Source organism: Tenrec ecaudatus, chromosome 5, assembly GCF_050624435.1.
Source record: "Tenrec ecaudatus isolate mTenEca1 chromosome 5, mTenEca1.hap1, whole genome shotgun sequence".
Classification (NCBI taxonomy): Eukaryota; Metazoa; Chordata; class Mammalia; order Afrosoricida; family Tenrecidae; genus Tenrec; species Tenrec ecaudatus.
In genome coordinates this window covers 50,451,281-50,473,505 of record NC_134534.1, presented here as the reverse complement: position 1 = coordinate 50,473,505, position 22,225 = coordinate 50,451,281, and the positions used below count along the sequence as shown (strand labels likewise).

Genomic DNA, 22,225 nt, shown 5'->3' with positions numbered 1-22,225 from the left:
ACAGGAGGAATAGTGGTGTGGGACTGGGGGAAAGAAGGATGGAGAGAGGAGGCATGTCTGACCTCTGTCTTGTGGCCCTTGGCCTTGGGCAGATGAGGAGTTGGAGTCCACTCCCTTGAGTAGCCAGAGGAGGTCAGAAGTGGCTTCTGTACCATTTTCAAATAAGCTACTGAATACATTTGAATAAATGCCTAAGTCTGGAAGTCATGTAATGTTTCTGCTATTGCTGCCCATATTTGTTCTTCTAGCCTCCATAATCATGTCTACTCAGGAGAGGATTTTGGACGACTGTCTAAACGCCTGGCCCACGGAGGTGTTCTCATCCAATTTCAAGAGAGAACATAATACTTGAGTGGCAGGCAGTGCCTTCAGATCTGCTGCCTCGCGGAAGCCAAGGGAATGCTCTTGTCAGGAATCTTTCAAATAGTCAAATAGCCCAATATTGAACACCACCCAGTTCTAGGGCCTGGCCATTTCTGACCAAGGTGAGAGAGTTCTAGCCAGCCTTCTTTGCTCCAGAGCTCCCCATTGGGTTTGCCAACACACTTGTCCCATCTGCAGCAGAGCTGAGATGTATTTCCGATACTGTGGCCTTTCCTAGGTTTCCTCTGTGCTAGTTAGATAATTTTATGTTAACTTGAAAATGTATGAGAGTGTACGGGGTTTCAGTCTACCTGTCAATTAGGTCACAGCCTGATGGTGCTTCCTTTGGAATGTGACCTTTTTCTCCTAAGGAGACCTTGGGAGCTTCCTTATCTCTCTGTCACTCCACCTTCCTCCATGCTGGCACTCTCGTAACCCCTCGTAACCCCAGGAGAGTTGGCCTGCCATGTTTCCACTAACGTTGGATCCACAGGCCTCTGAACCCAGTGGCCTGTGATCCTCCTGCATTCTGCACCATGGCATGTGGCTGTATGAGTTTGAAGCAGGACTTATGGACTAATATTGGACATATGGACTTGAGTTGGGCTGGGCTGCGAAGTTTTCTTAATATATAATTCCCTCTTGATATGATAGCTCTTTCTTATACATATGTGAGTGTCACGAGACTTGTTTCTCTAGGCAATCTGGCCAAACACAACTGCCATGCCTCATAAACCCCTAGATCTCTCAAATTCGTTCCAGTATCAGCTTCTAGGGGAACTCACATGGACACAGTAAACATAGGATGTGATAAAAGTTATTGAAAATAGGGAATCATTTTATATACACAACTAGTACTTATGAGAAAATACTGTCATTTCCAATGCACATGCAATATATGTCAACAGGGCAAATGCAATTGAAATTAGCCAAAGGGGAAAAAAAAGAGATTGACTTTTTGAATCTTCATGAATAATCACAGGTGAATTATTAATGAAGATTTCAAAATACAAAATTCTTGAGCCTAGATGATAACCTCAATCTAATAGGCAAAATAAATCAATATCCAAATTTCTTGAAAGTTTATAATCAAATTAACACAGTTCATGTTATATGAATATAATTTTGCGGAGTACCAAGTTATTGAATATAAATTCCTTAATCTGGTATAATTCTTTAGACATCATTTTCCCTTACTTTTCATTATGACACAAGTAAGCACTGTATCCATTTCTTTCCAGGTTACAAGTAAGCACTGTATCCATTTCTTTACAGGTTACCTGGTATATAGTATACAAAATAATCTAGTCTTACTTCACATGAACTTCATTAACTCTCAAATGTTTCATGAACAATAATCTGTAAGCAGTATCAAGCCTTTTCCCTTTGGGTCCTCCTTTGACATAAAGTAATAATATGAGTGTGATAAAACCTTTCTCAAGCAAGTCATTCTTTTCTCTGCCGTTTGCCAGTGCCACGCAGTTCAGGGAACTTGTCTCTCTTGATACACGTCTTTCGGATGACTTTCTTATTCACAGACTCTATTACCCACTTCTTTTTCTGTCTCAAATATGTCACTTCCCATCTTATGTGCAATTTTTGCCTCTTGAAACTGTCACATAGGTGATAAGTGCAGCTTAAAGTTCTAAAGAGAAGGCAGCATTATAAAATGTGAGACAAGTTTTCAACTACTTGATTTTGAGTTTTACTGCTTTTGACAACTGGTGACTTCAGTTTTAAATTTATTTATAATTCTTGAAGGAGATTATGCCAACCTATTTTAAATATAAAATCCAGATGTTGTCTAATAATCACTCAGCATGATTGTGAGTAATAAGAAAGAATGTGGACATCTGGCTTGATTATGCTGGCAAAATGTGACTCTATTACACTGTATTCACACCTGTGTGATGGTGGATGGCTGCCTAGCACAAAGTCGAGTATACTCAAGATGATGGAGAAAGGCCTACTACTTCCCTGAAGTGCTCAATATGTTGTGTGTCTAAAGTCTTCTAACTAAAGAAACTGCCTTCATCGTCTTGTCGATGTTTGATGTAGCCAATCCTTTATATTTGAGCTGCTGTAGGAGGTATCGTATTGTGCTTTTGAATAATGTCTAATGAAAATGAATATCTTTTCATGCCCTTACTTGCCATCCATATTATCTTTCTAGGTGAAGTCTCTGTTCAAGGATTTTGCTAGTTTTAAAATAAAATTATTTATTTGATTATATTGCAGTTTCTGAGTTCCTTATGTATTCTCAATAAAGTTTTCAAGATATTTTTGTTTGTAACTTTTCCCTAGTCCATCTATTTTCTTTCTCTATTTAAAAGAAAATGAAATTCGTTTATTTTTTCCCAATTGCATTAGTCTCTTTATTCTTTTGATTATCTCTTCCATTTTTCGGTGATGGAATGCTTAAGGACCCACTTCAGTTGCTGGCAGTGCTAAGAACATGGTCACTCCCTTTATTTCAACTCAAAATTAAGCCTTTGGATTGTCTCTATTCGGATCCCTGTAGTTTGGCTGCAACAGGCATCTGGAGACAGCCTCACACTGTACATGCAGCTCTAGCTTCTCCAGGAGCGCTACAAGGTGATTTTAGTTTACTGACAGTCAATCAGAGGCATTCTCAAGTGAGTTTAAATGCATTTTATTTTAAACAACCTACATGACATGTTTTTTTTTTCCTTAAAAAAAAAAAAAGCCTCCGCTCCAAATAAATCAAGGCCAAAAGTAAATGAAGAGCTCACAATGACATCAGTTCCATTTGTCTCAGTCCTGGTATCCTGTGTTGAACAGCAGCTGGTGAGGATGAGAGCCATTGGTCGTGAGCTGCCCACTATATTAACATTTCCCCATCTCTAAGCCATCCTTAAAGAAGATCATTTATGGGGTGACACCATCTTCACGGTAGTCCACCACTGGATTCAAAGACTATCTACCCACTGGTTTGTGATAGTCCTGCATTTGGCATCATTGCATATGTTTTGTGAGTCTGAAAAGGGCTTTATAGATTAGTATTGGACATATGGACTTGGTCTGAACTGGGCTGGGATGTTTTCTCAGTTTTCAAATGCTCTTGTATATAAACTTCTTTCTTATACACATATGTGTTTCTGTGGATTTGTTTCTCTAGTCAAGGCCAGACCGCTGGAGGGCAATGCCATTTGCAGCGAGCACAATGAGGCTTTACACACCAGTGTCGCTAGGTGTTGGAGCAACCCGATGCCATGGGGTTATTTAAGTAACCAAATAATTTTAAAATGGGGACTGGTACTACTCCCCTTTCTAAGTGGTCAAATGGAGGCAAATCTGTAGTAACTTGACCAATTCATACAGCTCGCATTGGCGATTTAACTACGGAACTTCTATGCTCCTATAACTGACGTGCTGTGCTGCCGCACATCTTAAGGTACAGTCTGTAAAAAAATCCCCAAGAAACCGAACCCACTGCCATCCCATCGATCCGGGTCATCGTGGCCCTTTAGGATGGCCGCTGTGAGTTCCCGAGACGGTAAAGGTTTAGGGTGTGTGTGTGTGTGTGTGTGTGTGTGTGTGTGTGTGTGTAGAAAGCCCTGTCTTTAATCGCCTGATGGTTTAGAACTGCAGAACATTCACATCGCAGTCCAACTCGTAACCGTTCCAGCACCGGGCTACCTGGGACAGGTAAGCCAAACGCTAACTAAGGGACGTATAAGTAGTATCGGCCTCAAATGAAAGCGCTGCCAGTCCTTCCAAAACTCACCGTTCTCATAGCACTCTCATTTCTACACGCTCAGAAGGCCGTCTTCTTTTGTTGGAGACATCCGTTTCCTGTCCTCAGTCTCTGCCCCTGTTAAGTTTTTGGTCTCATAGGCTCTTGAATACTACTACCTGGTATATTTTTTTCTGGACTCTATTTTCCCTCACCTTTAAGTTAACTGTGTTCTCACAATTATGTAAATCCTGTAAATCCCCCACCACAATCAATCACTTTCCCTTGTGTTCATCATTGACACCATGGATTTAAGTTTAATTCTAACCAATGTTGAGGATGAGTGTCAAGTACTTGACTAAATTCCATCTATCAGGTCATTTCTCTTTTGAATATGAGTCCTGTAGTCCTTATGCAGTTTAAATATGCCAGAGAAAAATTACATGTTTAATAAATGTCATGATAACTCATATTTATCAGGCATATTCTAGTTCTAAATAGTCTTTGACCTCTTCAAGTAAAAGCTTACTTTTCTGGAACTTAGTAAACAGACACTGATTAAATCAAATCAAATACATTTAAGAGATAATATACAAATATAAGAAATGCAACAGAATGCCTTTTAACACTATCTTTAAAAAGTATTGCATATAAAAAGTGAATCTAGAAAATTTTCATTTCATTATATTTTTTAATCAATGAGTATGGTTACGTTATAAAAATACACTAACTATCTACCAACTCATTAGGTTTAATGTTTTATTCTTTAGGTCTTTCAAGGGCTTCACACAATACAACAGAGCAAGACACAGGAAACATTCTTACCTTTAAAGAAAACAAAATTCCCATCACTGTTTTCATAAACTGCATCAATACTTGGAGGCAGCCCTCTCCAGAAATAAGTAATTTGCATGGGGTATCCATCCATCACCCTGTTGTTTCTCACTCGCCAAAACCACTGGTCCTGGAAAGCAAGCAAAAGCATCTCTCAGCAAACACAGAGTTCTCGGTGCCAGTTCATGGGCAATGGCACAGCCCTCTTAAAGCTGAGCTTAGGGAGATGTGATTTACTTACATCAAAACAGCCAAATGACCAGCTAAACACTTCACTACGAAGATCACAGATACTTTTAACGTAAACTCCCCAATGAGGATGTTAATAGTGATGGAAATATTACATTGACAAAGGTTCCACAGCTGAATGAGAAGCTGTTGTACATAAATTTTATACCTATAAAAAGTGGATTTTGAAAAAAAAGTGTGATCGATAGATATGGGTAAATTGAAAAATCTTGTCAAGAAATCATAGAAATCTTTATTAAGTTAAAATATCAAGATGTGAAATTATTTCTTCTGGACCAACCCTCCGTCTTGACCTATACACATCGTTGGGCTGTGTCACCATCTGTAACCCCAACCCAAAGCTATCTGAGCCCTGTGATCTACATCATGTCAAACGGCCACTGAGCATGCTCAAGGAACATCTTTGTGTGAATTGTCTGTGCTTTTTGAATTTGACAGGCACAAAGGAGTCTGAAATGACAAGACGGGGGCTGTAGGGTGAAGTGTCCTAATGGAATTCTCGTAGGGAAGTGTTTATTACCCTAGAAAAATGGGGATGTGTACTGTTGTGATGAAAAAAATATCTCATAGTCTAACTTTCCTGGCTAGTTTCTCACTAATTCAGTTTCCAGTTTTCTTAAAACTTCTTCAAAATAAGCCTTGGTGATCATTCTCTGGATGACCCCATTGGAATCACCAGGAATAGTTGCTTTATAACCTTCTGAGCTAACTTGGCTGTCTGGAATTTAACCGGCCCAGCGGGTACCACTGGCCCCACTGTTTGGATCGGATCGTTTTGGTTGGTGAAGACATGCGAATGAGACTAAATTCATTATGGAGACAACTTGTCTGCTGCCATCCGGTGATCACAGAGTATGTTCACATACATTTTGTTGGGCATAAACCACTGTGTACATGTATGAATCAAAATGCTAGTAGGGATATTTTTCACTTACTCTTATATGAGAGTATACCCCCCAAAACCTGAATTTTTTTTCAAATCTACATATTTAATGTAAACAAAACAACCTTATCACCTTCAAAGTACTCTCCGTTACACTTAATACATTTGTCAAATCTGTAATTCCATTCTTGGAAACATTTTTTCAAACTCATCTGTTTGGATGGCTGACAGCGCCTCCCTTGTTTTATTCTGCACCTCTTTTACATCTTCAGATTGCTGCCCTTTTATGTCCCTCTTCATTCACAGAAACAAAAAGAAGCCCAATAGAGTGAGGCAAGGTGAGTCAGGTGTGTGAGGCAAGAGAGGCATGCTTGTTGGGCCCAAAACTGGTGCACTGAGATGGCTGTGTGAGCAGGTGCATTGTTGTGGTGGCAAAAAGAGTCCCCCATCTGCCACAAATCAAGCCTTTTTTTTTTTTTTTGGTTGCATTGGTATGCAATGTTCTCAGAACCTCTAATAGAAAGCTTGATTAATAGTCTTACCTGGTGGAATGAACTCCAAATGAACTATCCCCCTCATATAACACCTATTTTGGGGGTACCCCTCATATATACATACAACTATGAGAAAAACAAAAAGCAGCTGCTGAGTTTACTTATCCCCACCCCCAGACATCCTGAAATGTGGTTCCATGGTTTGCAGATTTAGAGTCATTGAGCATCCCAGTTAATTTGTGTAATAACATATTTTGTGATTCTTGTCTACCGCTTTGTTAATTGCATAGCACATTTGGTCTTAAAAGTTTAATAATAGCCATCCGAGGCACAGTGGTTGGTCTGATTTTTCCTGTAACGAGAGAGCGAAGCGGAATCAAGAAGAGGAGGCTAATCACCTCTATCGACAACTGCCTTCCTTGCTAGGAGACTAGCAGGGGTGGAGGGTGCCACTCTTTCGTGACTGAATATTTTGAACAAAGATTACATAGAAGAACCCTGATTAAAAGGAGAAAACTTGAAAACAGAATTTCAAATCCCTCTAGATTCCAGACTCCTTACGGCACAATGGTTAGCTAAGCCCTGAAACTATTGTCCTGAGATAATTTTTAAATCTTAAACAAACAAAAAAAAATGTCCCCTTTAGTCTTCTTACAACCAAATAATAGTTTAGTAAACTAAACTAGGAACAGAGACTTTCTTGAGTCCTAGTGTTTTCACATTGGGTTGTTATCTTCAAGGTCAGCAGTTCGAAGCCACCACACTTCTCAGCAGGAGGAAGATGGAGCTACTGCTATATGGAGTTGCAGTCTGGGAAGCCCACAGGGGCAAGTCAGCCAGGTCCTGTAGGGTCTCCGGGAGTCAGAAGGGACTTGATGGCAGTTGAGTTTGGTTTTGAACCTTATGCTCGTTTAAGATCTATCGCTTTGAGATCTGACTGAGCCCAGTCACTTGAAAGATTAGACAGGGATCGTTGTGGGATGTGAATTGATGCTAATGGAAACAAACCACTCAGGGAAAGAGGACAAACGTGGCAGCACAACTCAAAGAATATAGTCAACGTTGGTGAATGGGATGTGTGCAAACGGTTGAATTGGTTTTATGTTCTATTGTGTACATCCTCAACAAATATATAAATTAAAACATTAAAATGTATAATGTGAACATGCTTAGCACCTTCTGTTTTCACAACTTCGTAGGGGTAAAATGGTGCTTGTACAAAACAATTATTTGCTGGATTTATGCACTTATGTCAGCCATTGTGAAGGTGGGAGTTATGCATGCGTGACATACACACCACCGTACTTACTATGCCGGGGATGCAATAGAATGATCAGGGCTCCTACTTTGTCAACTGAACACTTGACTGTCTAGACTCTAGAACAATTATAAATAGAGCCCTCTTTCACTCTTCAAACTGTCATGACTTCCACAATAAATTATATGAGCAATATAACAAATTTTGACAGTAAATTAATTTTGCTTATTTTAATGAGCAAAAGTATACTGAACAAACATATGATTTGAGTGGATATGAATCTGGGTTAATTGACTCTCATAATAACTTGCATTCTTTCCATCGTCACATCAGGGCACTTAACATGTAAAGTACATGTTTATTCCTTTGGGAAAATAATGTGTGGCTTAGATCAGAATAAGTTCTTATACATGATGCTGACTGAAAAAAATCAGCCGACATAAAATAGGGATCACCATAAATATTTAATGATCAAGGCATATGGGCAAAACACTTTTTTATAAAAGTATGTGTGATAAAGTTGAGTTGCTTTTGATTAGAAAATTTCAAAATAAATTAGAGGTTGTTCAAAGAACTTTGAAACTACAAACAAGGTATATTTTGGAAATTAGTGTCTAATAAATTAATATTCACCAATACATTTTATTGCAAATATTATGTTTAACGACTTTAGTACATAGACAAGTGTTTCATTTGGGAAATATATTTATATTATTATGAACAATATAGGATTCCCTTGAGATCAAACCCACCAGTTGCTCCTTGGGAGAATGACTGCAGCAGTCTGCTGCCAGGAAGCTTTATGAAGACTCAAAACCCCCGCATAGGGTCACTATGAAAGGAAAACAAGCCAACGGCAGTGGGTGGGGTTATTAGAGACAAATGTGAATTCTAAAAATACTTAACTTTTAAGACATGTTTTGCTTTCTTGCTTGACCCCCACCCAACTTTATTAATAAGAGCTCTGTTAAGTTGCTTCCCAAGAATTTGACCAAGAATAGGCTGACTGACCAAATTCCCCAGGATTTACCAGTGTTTACTGTATTCATTCTCTTCTCTCTGTGACACACACACACACACACACACACACACTCTACGGACTCTTCCTCAATTGAAAATAACATGATCAATATGAATATTTGCCAACTAAACCAATCAAAATATCCAAGATTTCTTAGTAGACCTTGAATTATTATATGCTGTCCTAGCAATTATAAGTTGTCTTCTCTACTAAACGTTGAATTGTGAAGGATGAAGTACCACATTAATGGCTGAGTTAATGAAAGAGTATTACTCTATCCCCTAATAAAGGTCATTTGTGGTTGGATTTCTTGTCATTAAGCGATTGTAAACGGACGTCTAACTCAGGGAGTGTGGGACATGCCTGTATTCCTCCCTGGAGGCGGGTTAAGCCCTCTGCTTTGTCTTCCTGCTGACAAGACACAGAGCTACCCTAGAGTTATAGAGCTGGAGGAGCCACGTGGAGACCCACGCCAGTGCTGAGATGTTTCCACTGCTGCTGCATCCATGAGACTCTCCACCCACTGGCCTGGGATCTCATCAGTCTGAAGAAAAAAATTATAGACTGGTTTTGGACATATGGGCTAATATCAGACTTATGGGCTTGATTTGGACTGGGCTGGGATGTTTTCTTAATATACAATTACCTTTTAATATATAGTTCTCTATTACACACATATGAGTGCCTATGAATTTGTTTCTCTAGTCGACCTGGACTAACCCAGTGGATAAATACTGAATAAAATCTATAGGAATTTCTGAGAATCTGGCTCATAGTAGCACTTAAAATTTGGATAAATATGATTGTTAAAAATATGGTGAAATAGTTATCTTCTATTCTTGCATGTTCGCCATTTTGTCTATCATTCATTGCTTTTTTCAGTTTTGTGCTTTTCACATCATAACTCTATATTAGCATGGTTTTCACTATAGTATCTTCTTATATTATTAATATTCTCTGGAGAATTTTGATGAGACTAGGTAGCCATATTTAATCAGTGTTTGGATTCTAGGCAGCAGAAAAATTAAACTATTCCAAAATACAAAGTTGTTTTAAGAAAAGACTTATTCAGGAAGAAATATATGGGCATGAATACCAGGGTTTCCATTAATAAAATATAAGCAACTCTCCGGTCATTTGAAAATGAAAACAAGGGAAGAAAGGATGTTTGTATGATAGACATGAAATATTTAGTTTGGCAACAGCACCAATAATAATGAAAATATTGTGTATGATTATGTAGGTAGATATCTAGACATATGTGTGTTTGGGTTAAAGAGCCCTGATGGCATAGTTGGCCTGTGATCCTCAAGGTCAGAAGTTTGAAACCACCAGCCACTATGAGCAAGAACAAAGAGGCTTTCTACTCCTGTAAATAGTTACCATCTCAGAAACTCAGATGGTAGTTCTACCCTATCCCATCGGTGCTCTGTGAGTCAGCATTAAATCAATGCACTGAGTTCAGTTTTGCAGATTAGTACAAGTTAGCACATTTTCTGTACACTGATAAAAGAGTATATCAGCATACAGCTATGTGTGTACAGATATTCATAAAGGACAGAGTTACCTGGAATACTTATCAGACATAATCAAATACCTTCTGAGAATGGCTTTCTATATTTGAAGGTTTATGACGTTAGGTTCCTGAAATAACTCATTAAATCTGCACCAAAAGGTTATTTTGTACATATCCCAGTGAGGGCAGTAGTATGCGGTGTCTTAAAAGCAACCATCGAGATGCAGCTATGGACCTCCTGTCAGAGGCAACAGAGAACAAAAGGCACCAAGGTCTGAAAGAAGGAACTGTTCAAGCCATGACCCCATCTTCCCTGAAACTGCAAGAGCTAGACAGTGCTCAGCTATCATACGGATCCATGTGAGCAGGGCCACAATAGATGGACTCTGATAGGATGGGAGCAAAATGCAGAACGGAATTCCAGTTTTTAAAACGTCTAGACGTAGTAGATCAGTTAAGACCAGAGGACTCCCCAAGGCGATTGCCCTGAGATATAATTTAAAATTTGAATAAAAAATATCTTTTGAGATCACCTTTTAGTGAAATACAAGGTATGTATACAAAATAAACGCTATTTCCTATGGATATGATGGTAGGAAAAAATCATCTTTAGGAAAGAAACATGAACAATCCCTCTGAAGCAACCCTGAGAAGATCAGGGAGGAAGGCTACCACAATACAGTTGTACATCAATTAATTGCTATCATTTTGTGAAATATGATGCTATCTGAGTTGGCCATGAGAACTAGTATTATACACTTGCAGTCACTGATTGTGAATGAGTTCTGTTCAGAAGCTGTCTTTAAGTTAAATTTTTACATAATGCAGAATTTAATTATGGTTCCTTTATAACATCATTTAGTTCAATATCTTAGTTTCTATACAGAAAAAAAATAAGCATCTCCATTATACCAAAACATCTGTAACATAACAATTAATAATAATAAAAGTAATAATGTTCCGATGTGCACCATAAAGCACTTCCTGTTTGTATTTATGAACCATTATGAGTTTTGTCTGGTTACAACAGGAGCTTTTAACTTGTGTTAAACTATGGCAATCTCTAAAAAAAATACGATAATTTTGCAATATGCATTTCAAACTACTAAATGACTAAGCACCTACTACAACAGGGAGACCTGGTGGCGAAGTGAGTTACAAGCAAAGCCATCAGTTTGAACACACCAGGGAGGAAGAAGAGGCTTTCTGCTCTGGTAAAGAGTGACAGTCTCAGAAACCCATGGGGTCAGAGCTACTCTGTCTGCCCTATAGGGTCACTGAGTGGAATCAACTGGTGGACCATGAGTTTATCATCTCCCGTGATTTTATTTATTTTTTTAAAAAGCAAACACTAAACCACATACAATATTATTTGTAAGACAATCAAACAGAAATTCTCTAAATTGAATAGTGTGAAAATTCCACTTTTTCTCAGCCCTCCACTGAACTCTGCTGCAGAAATCCCTCCATTTATTAAGAAGTGGTCAGAGGCTCTTTGGCGCGTGTGTGCGCGCGCGTGCGCACACATGCACGCTGCACTCTGAAGGGAGGCACACAACCCTCACAGGGAGCAAAGACATTCTGCCTCAAAGAAAGTGAAGCGTCATTTTGCAAAATTCAAAATGTTGAAACGGACTTGGATTCTTTTGTGACATACAAGTTCATTTCAAACAAAAAAAAATCAAAATGTGATATGGAATCATGAATAAATTCCTGTATTCCCTGACAGCAGCTTTGGCAGAACGTTCTTTACAGGTTGACTTGTACACATTGTGGCATTTAGTTAGGCCTCTGCTCCACGTATTCAAAGCTTCACACTTTAGTGGTAAACACGGGTTGAAAAAAATCATTTAGAAAGCTTTCTGTCGCAGGGATGTAAATGCACACACAGTCATAATAAATTGTCCTTTTAGAAATGGAGCTGGTGACCAATTTATAGAAAAAATGATATTTTAAATGAGAGTTCGCGCGCTGTGCAAGTTTTCCTTATACTGGAAAACTACTTTGGTCACTCTATTTAAAAATGAATACCCTCGGTCAGTTTACATCCATATGGTTGTGATGTCTTCATGACATGTCCCCACCCACCCTTCATTGTATTAATCGCCATTTCATACATTGTACGTTTTATTTATTTTTATTTTTATTCTGTCTCTGCCAGATGTATTCTCTAATATGTAGGGATATCTGTCTTTTGTTCATTAGGCATCCTCAATTCTAGAAAAATGCCTTACACATAATAGAATTCCGATGAATGTTTCTTAAAAGGAAATGAAAATTGAGCACAAAAGAGCTAAGTAAAAGTAAGTGATCCTTTTAGAAGGCAAAAATTAAAATTAATTAATGACCCTCAGTCCCAATATCCAGACATTTCTCTATTTAAAAAGTAAAGAGAAAAAACTACATCAGTCATAAGAATACAAAAATATACCAACTACTCCCATTGAGTTTATTCCAACTCATAGCCACTCCATACAGTGTATCAGAGGTTTTACATCTTTATGGAAGTAGAGTCTCTTAATTTTTTCCTACACAGTTGTTGCTGCTAACCAAAAGGTCAGTAGTTAGAAACCCCCAATGGCACTTGATGAAGAAGAAGCTTATCACCCTTCAAAAAGTTACAGACTCCTGCTATCAAAAGATACAGTGTCTGGGATTTTAAGGACTTGAAGATAAACAAGCGGCCATCTAGCTGAGAAGCAACAAAGCCCACACAGAAGAAGCACACCAGCCTGTGGTCATGAGGTGTCACTGGGATCAGGTATCAGACATCTAAGACCCAGAACAAAAGCATACCCAAGGTGAATGGGGCGGGGGGGGGGGGCATGGAGTGGAGACCTAATCAGTGCCCATTTGAAGACAACTGGCCATCCCTTCACAGAGGGGTAACAGGGAAGTGATGAGGCAGTCAGGGTGCAGTACAGCATCGATGAAACACACAACTTTCCTCTAGTTATTTGGTGCTTCCTTATCCCAATTAGCATTACCTCAATTCTACCTTACAAATTGGATTAGATCAGAACATGCACACTGCTACAGATTGGAGGCCGCAACACAGAGTACCCAGGATAGACAACCCCCGCATGGCCAACAATGAGAGTAGAGATATCAGGAGTAGAGTACAGATATCAGATATTAGAGGAGGATGCGAGAAGAATGTCGGAATTGATCACAAGAATCAATCTATAACCCCCTCCCAGTGGGTTGAACAATGCAAAAGCGGGTGAGGGGCGACATAGGATGCTGTAAGATATGAAAATAATAATCTATAACATATAAGGGTTTGTGAGGGAGGGCAGGCGGGGGAGGAAGGGGAAATCAATGGGAAGCTGAAATCGGGGGCTCAAGTGGAAAGAGAATGCTTTTAAAATGATGATGGCAGCATATGTGCAAATGTTTGACACACCGGATGAATGTATGGATAGTGATCAGAGATGTAAGAGCCCCAATAAAAGTATTTATAAAATAAGAGTTACAGTCTCAGACACTCACTGCAGCAGTTCCTCTCTATCCTCTAGGGTGGGAGCGAGTCGGCAGCAACTCCATTTTGAGTTATTTTGAACTTCCTAGTGCCTCCAGGGCTTCTTACGAATACAAAAGTATGACTTAAATAGGCAGATATTGAGACTACATGCCATTTTGTAAAGGTATGATACAGAAATGTTTTTGGAATGTGGAAGATGAAATAAATTGTATGTTCTCCCCAGCAATGTCTGTTTAGCTTCGGGATTCGGTGTGAAAGAACAAAAGCACAACTTTTGTGGGGCAGTGAATCTGTTATTTGTTTGTTGTCTTTTTCCTACTGCCACATAGAAGGGGGATGGAGAGAGGATATGATATCAATATCATTATAACTAGGTGCATGTGCAAAACTAATGGGTGGAAACAATAATGCTTAAAATTACAGAAAAGCCTGACCCTCCCCAAGAAGAATTTGTTTCAAGCGATGATATTGAATCTGCAGTTCCGGGAGAGGGACATATCTGATCAGAGCGCACTGGAGCAGATGAAGGGGGAGGAGGAGAGAGTGGAGCACATCCTGGCCCACCAGGCCATGAGGACGATGTTCCCAATTAGAGTAGCCAGTCCACAGAGAGGACCACATGCCCGGCCCCACTATGAGACATGATGCCCCTCATTGACCCATGGCCCTGCAGGGGACAGTACTGGAGACACAGTGTGGGAATTGTGCTGGATCTGATACGCCCACACCGAGGCAAAGCACTGGGGGAGTGCAGCGGAACAGCAAGGGAATGGAGCAGCAAGGTCCCCGGGGAATGCTGAAAGTGGACTTTGGGGCCAGGGCGTGGTGCCCCAACAGACTGGACTGGAAAACACTCCTAAAGGCCAACAAATGATCCTTGAACTAACTACAACCTTTTCTTTCTTGATGTGTTTTGTTTTGTTCTTTGTCAGTGGTTTGTTGTTGTTGTGTTGTTGGATACTATTACTTTGTTTTCCATAGTCTTGTTTTTGTGCATGTTATTATCTCCACAGGTCTGTCTGAATAAAAGCCTAGATGAACTATCTTGAGGAAAACAACGGGAGCCACAGTTCTGGGGGGACATGTGATAAGGGGAGGTGGGGGGTAAGGAAGTGGTGTTAACAAACCCAGGGACAAGAGGACAACAAGGGATCCAAATTGGTGGTGAGGTGGGAGTGGCAGGCCTGGTAGGGAATGATGAAGGGTAAGGTTATGAAGAGGTACAGCTGTAACCCAGGTGGGGACGGAGCATGATAGTGGACAGGAGGAAAGTCAAGGGAAATAGAGGAAATAACTAGAAGGCAAAGGGCATTTATAGACGTCTAGACAAAGATATGTACATATGCAAATATATATATGAGGATGGGGAAATAGATCTATGTGTCTATATTTATAGGTTTAGTATTAAGGTGGCACAAGGACCTTGGGCCTCTAATCAAGCACTCCCTCAATGCATGAATACTTTCTTCTATTAAATTGGCATTCTATGATGCTCACCTTCCTGACACAACCGCTGAAGCCAAAGCAGGTAAACAAGCAAATGTAGTGAAGAAAGCTGATGGTGCCCAGCTATCAAAATATATAGTATCTGGGGTCTTAAAGACTTGAAGATAAACAAGCGGCCATCTAGCTCAGAAGCAACAATGTCCACGTGGAAGAAGCACACCAGCCTGTGAGATCACGAGGTGTTGAAGGGATCAGGAATAAGGCATCATCAGAAAAAAAAAATTTACCATAGTGAATGAAGGGGGAAGTGCAGAGTGGAGACCCAAAGCCCATTTGTCGGCCACTGGAGATCCCCTCCCAGAGGGGTCTAGGGGAGGAGATGAGTCAGTCAGGGTACGATGTAGCACCGATGAAGAATACAGCTTTCCTCCAGTTCCTAAATGCTTCCTCCCCACCAACTACCATGATACGAATTCTATCTTACAAGTCTGGATAGAGCAGAGGATGTACACTGGTGCAGATAGGAGCTGGAGGCACAGGGAATCCAGTGCAGATGATACTTTCAGGACCAGGGGTTTGAGTGACGATACTGGGAGGGTAGAGGGTGAGTGGGTTGGAAAGAGGGAACCGATTATAAGGATCTACACGTGACCTCCTTCCTGGGGGACGGACAAACAGAAAAGGGGGTGAAAAGAGACGTTGGACAGGGCAAGATATGACAAATAATAATTTATAAATTATCAAGGGCTCATGAAGGAGGGGGGAGCGGGGAGGGAGGGGAAAAAAGAAGACTTGATGCAAAGGGCTTAAGCGGAGAACAAATGCTTTGAAAATGATGAGGGCAAAGAATGTACAGATGTGCTTTACACAATTGCTGTATGTATGGATTGTGATAAGAGTTGTGTGAGTCCCTAATAAAATGTTTTTTTAAAAATTACAGAAAAGAAATTTCCATTTAAATATCCATATTTCACTTAAGATGCAAATATTTTTAAAATATTTATTTAAATTTATTTATTTTCCTAGGCAGCATGGACTCCAGATTGACAGGTTCACAGAGGTAACAAGGCCCCAGAGTTCAAGAAGCAGTGTACGCCATGAAGCAACACTATTTCCTTCAAAATTCTGGTTCACAGCAGGCTCCTTGTTTGCGGATACCTATCCAGAAAAGGTGCCTCCAGCTGTCTGAATGAACATGAAGGTCAGGGTGCCATTGCCGGGTCCAAGTAGAGGATGCTTTTTCAGCTTTACTTTTGTTGAACCAGTTGGTAAAACTTGATCTACTTTCACCTCTCATTTGAAGTCAAAGCTATATACACATCGCCGTCGAGGAGATTCCGATTCCTTGTGACTCTTTAAAGCAGAGTAGTCCTGCCCGGGAAGGTTCTACTCTCTATGGAAACAGACTCCCATGTGTTCTTCCGCAGAGGGGCTGGTGGGTGGGAACTGTCGACCTTTTCATGAGCAGCCCCTTGGCCACTGTCCCACTGTGGCTCCATTATGATATATCAGCTCATTCATTCAGCCAACAACTGGATATTAATCTACGGATGTCTGCGTCTCATATGGAATGGTCCTTTGGTCTGTCCCACTAAGACCGTCCTGTGCTCTTCCCTGTTTCTCAGATAGCATCTCAAAGTTCTGAATCTAGGAATCCACACTTGTCACTGCTCTAGTCTGTTACCAAACTGCCATCACCGTGACGATGGCAACACCAAGCCCTGGCGCTGACTCCAGGGCCTCTAGAAGAAACTCAAATGTCCTAAAAGCACTGTGGGCACCACAAACTTCTCTGCTAGTGGGTAAGCTAAAGCCTGCCATTTGCTCCTCCTCCTGAGAGATAACAATGCAAACTCCTGGCAAGCTTCTAGTTCAGATTCAAAGCTCAGGAAGTGCATGCGGGCACTTATACTTTGTAACGTCTGGGTCTACAGGAGTCTCAGTTGACTGCAGTGTGACTAACAAATAAAAAATAAATAACCCTATGAAGTGGCCCTGCCTCCAAGGTTGTCCCAGGCGGCCTTTTGCTCCTGGTATGTCAGTTACATTAACTTTCTGTTTCTTTATTTTCCTTTTTTGCTCCCAGAAATCTCAAATGCTCTAATTTGAGTATGTATCCCCACATTTTTCACTTGACTAATTGCTAAAGATTAATTAGAAGTCAGCTAAAATGTCATTTTCCCAGACTTTTTTCTCCTTCACTTGACAGCTCAGGCAACCTTGTCCGACTATGCCATAGAAGTGTTTAATTTCCCTTCATAGCTTTTACACAGTCGGATCATATGATATTGCTTTTCGATATTGCAGCTCTTCTGCTCCACCCTTCACTTTGTTCTTATTTACTGTGGAGTAGGCACCGATCCATGGCGACATTGCGTAGAGCAGAACAAAGTATTGGCTGGTCCTGTGTCATCTCTACTTATGGCTTATATGTCATCATTTCTTTATTATTACACTTATTACTAGTACTATAATTTTGAAATGAGTTTAAATAGTCATTATGTTGATGCTATTTGAAGGTATATCATAATTGATACTACATTTAAATTCAAAATGTCAGTATGATTTGTGATGCCAAACATCTATACCCACACACATACTTGCTAGTTCTTGCTTCATAAAGGACACTGAAGTCACAAGAGCCCAGCAGCTGTATTTCCACACCAAGAATGAAAATATTAGCTTATATACAAGGGGGTACCTCCCCCAAAACAGAATTGTGCTGGGTGCAGAGTTTTGGTAGTACACATTTTCCCCACTAAGTGAGTACCAAGCCACTCTCTGAGTTAGTGCACCCAGTGGCATCAGTGCCTGGGAAGGTTCTCTCTGGTCACAGTGAATTTTTTCATAAAAGCAGTGTCCCTTGAACCTCGTTTTTGTGATGGCTGATTTAAGAGAACAGTGTGTGGCTGTGAAATTTTGTTTCCTCTCCTGAAAAATGCCACAGAAACTGTGGGAAAAGCTCAAATGTATGAGTGTTTTTCTCATTTCAAAAAAGGTGAAATGTCAATTGATGACAAATCTCTTTCAGGACATCTATCAACTTCCTGAATGGATAAAAATGTCAGCAAAACTCATGCACTTGTGCTTCAAGACCAATGACAGACCACTGAAGGAGAGATGGGGCAGTTATCTGGACTGCCTTGAAGCTCTGTTCAATGCAATTTAACGTAGGGTTTGGGAATAAGAACGGTCACTGTGAGATTTGTGCCTGGGCTCTGAGTGACCAGCAAAATAGCATTCAGTGGAAACATGTTGTGCTTTGGAAAAAAAAAAAAAAACATCTCTGAAGTGACACAGACTTTTTTCCCAAGGTCATTACTGGTGAGGCAACATGGTGCCATTCTTATGACCCAGAAACCAAACATCAATCAAGCCAGTGGAAGATGCCATTGTCACCTCAAAAGTCCCTAAAAAGCTCATCAAGTAAAATCCAAGATCAAGATGATGCTGATTTGTTTTTCAGGGATATGAGGGGGATAGTGCATGTGAATTTTGTTCCACTATCTCAAACTGTAGGTCCAGCTTTCTATTTGGGGTCTCAAAAGATTGCACAGCAGTGCACAACAAAAAAGCTCTGATGTGTGGCCGACTGGGGACTGGTTTTGCCAACATGACAATGTACCCGCTCAGGCAGCCTCTCAGTGCACCAGTGTTGGTGAGAAGCCCCATACACCTTCCTCACTTGACCTTGCTCTGCGTGACTTTCTTTCTGTTTCTGTGAATGCAGAGGGCCATGAAATGACAGTGAATTGATGATGTAGAAGAGGTGAAGAAAAAACAAACAAGGGAGGTGCTGTCAGTCATACAAACAGCTGAGTTTGAAAAATGTTTCCAAAAATGGGATTGCACATTTGACAAATATATTAGTTTAATGGAGAGTACTGTGAAGGTGATAAGATTATTTTGTAAAAAAATTTAAATTCATAGCTTTGATAAAATATATTCTGTTTGGTTTGGGTACCCCCTCATGTTATTCCACCTATCCCCATATAAATGAATCCGGGCTTCGTGGACAATGCCGATCCTCGTCTTGGTATAAGCAAATTGCAAATTGAAGCTGGGTCAATTCACTGTGACTAATAAAGGCATCACTTAATTAGAGGGTGTCAAAATATGACAAGAGTGAAGGAGAGAGCCTTCTAATAGTCATATCCACGATAAATTAAGAAAATAAAAAGGAACAATGACTCTAAGTGGTTATCATACATTCAATATTTAAAGCTACATTTTGAAAATGAAAGGAGTGAGATTTATAATCGTCATTGGAACTGGCCATTGTATCATCAACTCTTTACACTAAAAATGGATAATTCAAGAGAAAGGTGGTGCTGCCTTGTGTTGTCTTCTTTTCAATAGAACTTTGATGAGAGAAAGCTTTTCTTTTAAGAAGAATGCCAATAAAACATAAAATGAAAAGCACAAATAGAAAAGTCACCATTTTTTCAACTCTTAATGAAATCATCGGGTGAAGCCGTGGTGATCACTGGGTGCTAAAATCATCCCCTACTATTGAGCGATAAGATGTCTATCTAGCACCATAATGGTAGGGCAAACATTACTTGCTATTTTTAAACTAAACACAACCCCCACACATTTATATTTAAGTAACTTTAGGTTCTCACACAATTTTAAGTAATAATAAACAGATATTCATTATCCTCCCCCCCAACTCTCACCAATGGTAACATCCTGTATATCTGCAGTCCAATAGCAGAACCAGGAAGCTGCAACTGATATAACCTATCCACCTTATTCAGATTTCACATGTTTTACGTATTCTGATATATGGGTATGCATGTGCATAGATGAGTGTCTATTTATGCTAATTTAATAATTTTAAAGCGTACTTTTATAATGTAGCGATACGGCAGTTGTCACCTTTATCAAGTGAACAAATTGCATCAATGATAGTGGGCATCCTCAAATTATATGCTTCCTATGTAATGAAATATAAAGCAGACAAACCACTGAAGGTCACAGAATCCTGTTAACTGTGTTAAAACTCTGCTTTTAATAGTTCCCTCTGTGGGAGCAAATGGATACCTGCAGTGGCAAAGATGCGCGGAGAAGCTTAGAGGCTGTAAGTTTACAGTAACCAGGAAAGAACAACCTTGGAAGGAGGCAAGAAGGTACTTTAGAAACTGTGTACTGGTCTGTTGTGTAGAGTCGCCATAACAACCAAGTAAATAAAATTTACACACACACACGGGGAGGGGGGTGTTCAAACATGGTGGAAATGGAATGAAAAGGCAATGGGTTTATGAAGCAACCTTTGTATATAAAGGAAAAATAACAGCTGTTAAATCTAGGTCTTAGGTAAGCATGTTTTCACTCTTTCAACTTTTCTGTTTTTGGAACTCTTTATAATGAAATATTGAAATAGTCACACAGAGTAGTCAAAGACAGAAAATGCAGAATGTAAGAAAAAATAATTCAGCATGTTATTTCTCTATGTAGGGTTTTTCAATGTTTAGATTTCAATAAAATTCATGTAAAATTATAAATGAATTCTTTATTTAATATCAGCTAGCATATATTAAGGGAAAATGTTATACATTTTTAATAAATATTTGTGACAGTTAAAAAAATTCTGGCTGTAAATGCCCATTTGCTAGCTACTTAAATTTGTTATTATAAATGATACTGCAACTAACATCATGTCGGAAAAAATAAACCCAAATACAGTTTGTACCATATCATTAGATGTAATTATACTTTGTGTGTATGTATTGCAAATAAAACACTACATATTGTAATACCACAAGTGTCTTTTAATTCATCAATTTGTTTCTTCATTAAACGACTCTTAAGATTTTCTGTCTACACAGAGATGAAGCAGGTAGTGTAGTGTTAAGATAACATTTACATCTAATTATCTATATTTTTTCTTGAATACTGAAAAATAAAATGTAAAACTATGACTAGAGAGAAAAAGAACTAAATGAGGGAGGCTTAAGAGATGTATCTGGAAAAGATAGAACCTGTTTGAATTTTCATTCTCTCTCCCCCAGGAGCTGACACAAGCTGGCGTTGGTCTCTGAGTGTTCAGGGAACAATGTCCAAAGCAAACCTTAGATGAACCGTTTCACTACGTGTCCTAAATGTCGGCAATGATTGTACAGGCACGACTTTCAGATATCATCAATCAAAGATTGACCGCATAGATTTCCGGGAGAAATGATGAAACATATATCTCAATAGATTGAATCATTTTGAATATTGCCTCTATTTTTGAAAGAAAAAAAATGGTTCAAAACCCAGATTCACGATAACAGAAGAACAAAGTAACACAGTAGCACATGATTCTTTGCAATCATCCGCAAATTCACCGTTCTATGGTTTCCTTTGGTGTCGGGATCTGTCATACCCTTGGGTTTAAAATGTGAACAAAGTTAATGTAAAATATAGCTTTGTGTTTCAAAGAGAAATGAAGTTGACACTTTTAGAATGTGTCATTCACAACTTGTGGAAAGTATATATGAAGTTCACCGTCTCACTCTACGTGGGAAGGAAAAAAATCCCTTTAGATTTAACTTCATTGAAAAATCTGGACACTGAGGGTTAAGTGACATGCCAGCTGCAGTTCACGTTCTTGTTAACTTCTATTTATTAAATAAAAGAGAATATTGATTTTTAAAGTTACATGAGATCAAAAACGCAAGTATCCCTGGCACTGTGTTTTCTTCTATTGCTATATATGAATGAATATTCCAGAAGTGATGCTGTCCCCAAAGTTTGGTTCACTTTTGACGAGGAAAAAAGGGAAGTGCTTTGTTGCTATTTTCCTTCGAAGTCCTTAAAGCTGGATTCGGTGTCGAAGAAGGTGCCATCAGGATTAGGGAAGGCTGATGAACAACCTGAGACAGGCAGATGCCACCGCTCTGCTCGCTGAGAGTGGGAGGACCTGAAACACTTGTTGATGAAGATTGAGAATTGCAGCCTTCAGGGTGGACTCCTGCGACATTCTCACAACCGGA

At 39.5% G+C, this 22,225-nt stretch overlaps 1 protein-coding gene across 1 annotated transcript in view; it reads right to left on the bottom strand.

The window, feature by feature from the left end:
* Positions 1-22,225, bottom strand: part of MMP16 (matrix metallopeptidase 16) — a 309,425-nt gene that overhangs the window by 34,067 nt on the left and 253,133 nt on the right. Inside the window, exon 7 of the mRNA XM_075549513.1 lies at positions 4,886-5,024. Within this exon, the coding sequence (XP_075405628.1) occupies positions 4,886-5,024 (139 nt within the window). The remainder of the gene's footprint in view (positions 1-4,885; positions 5,025-22,225) is intronic.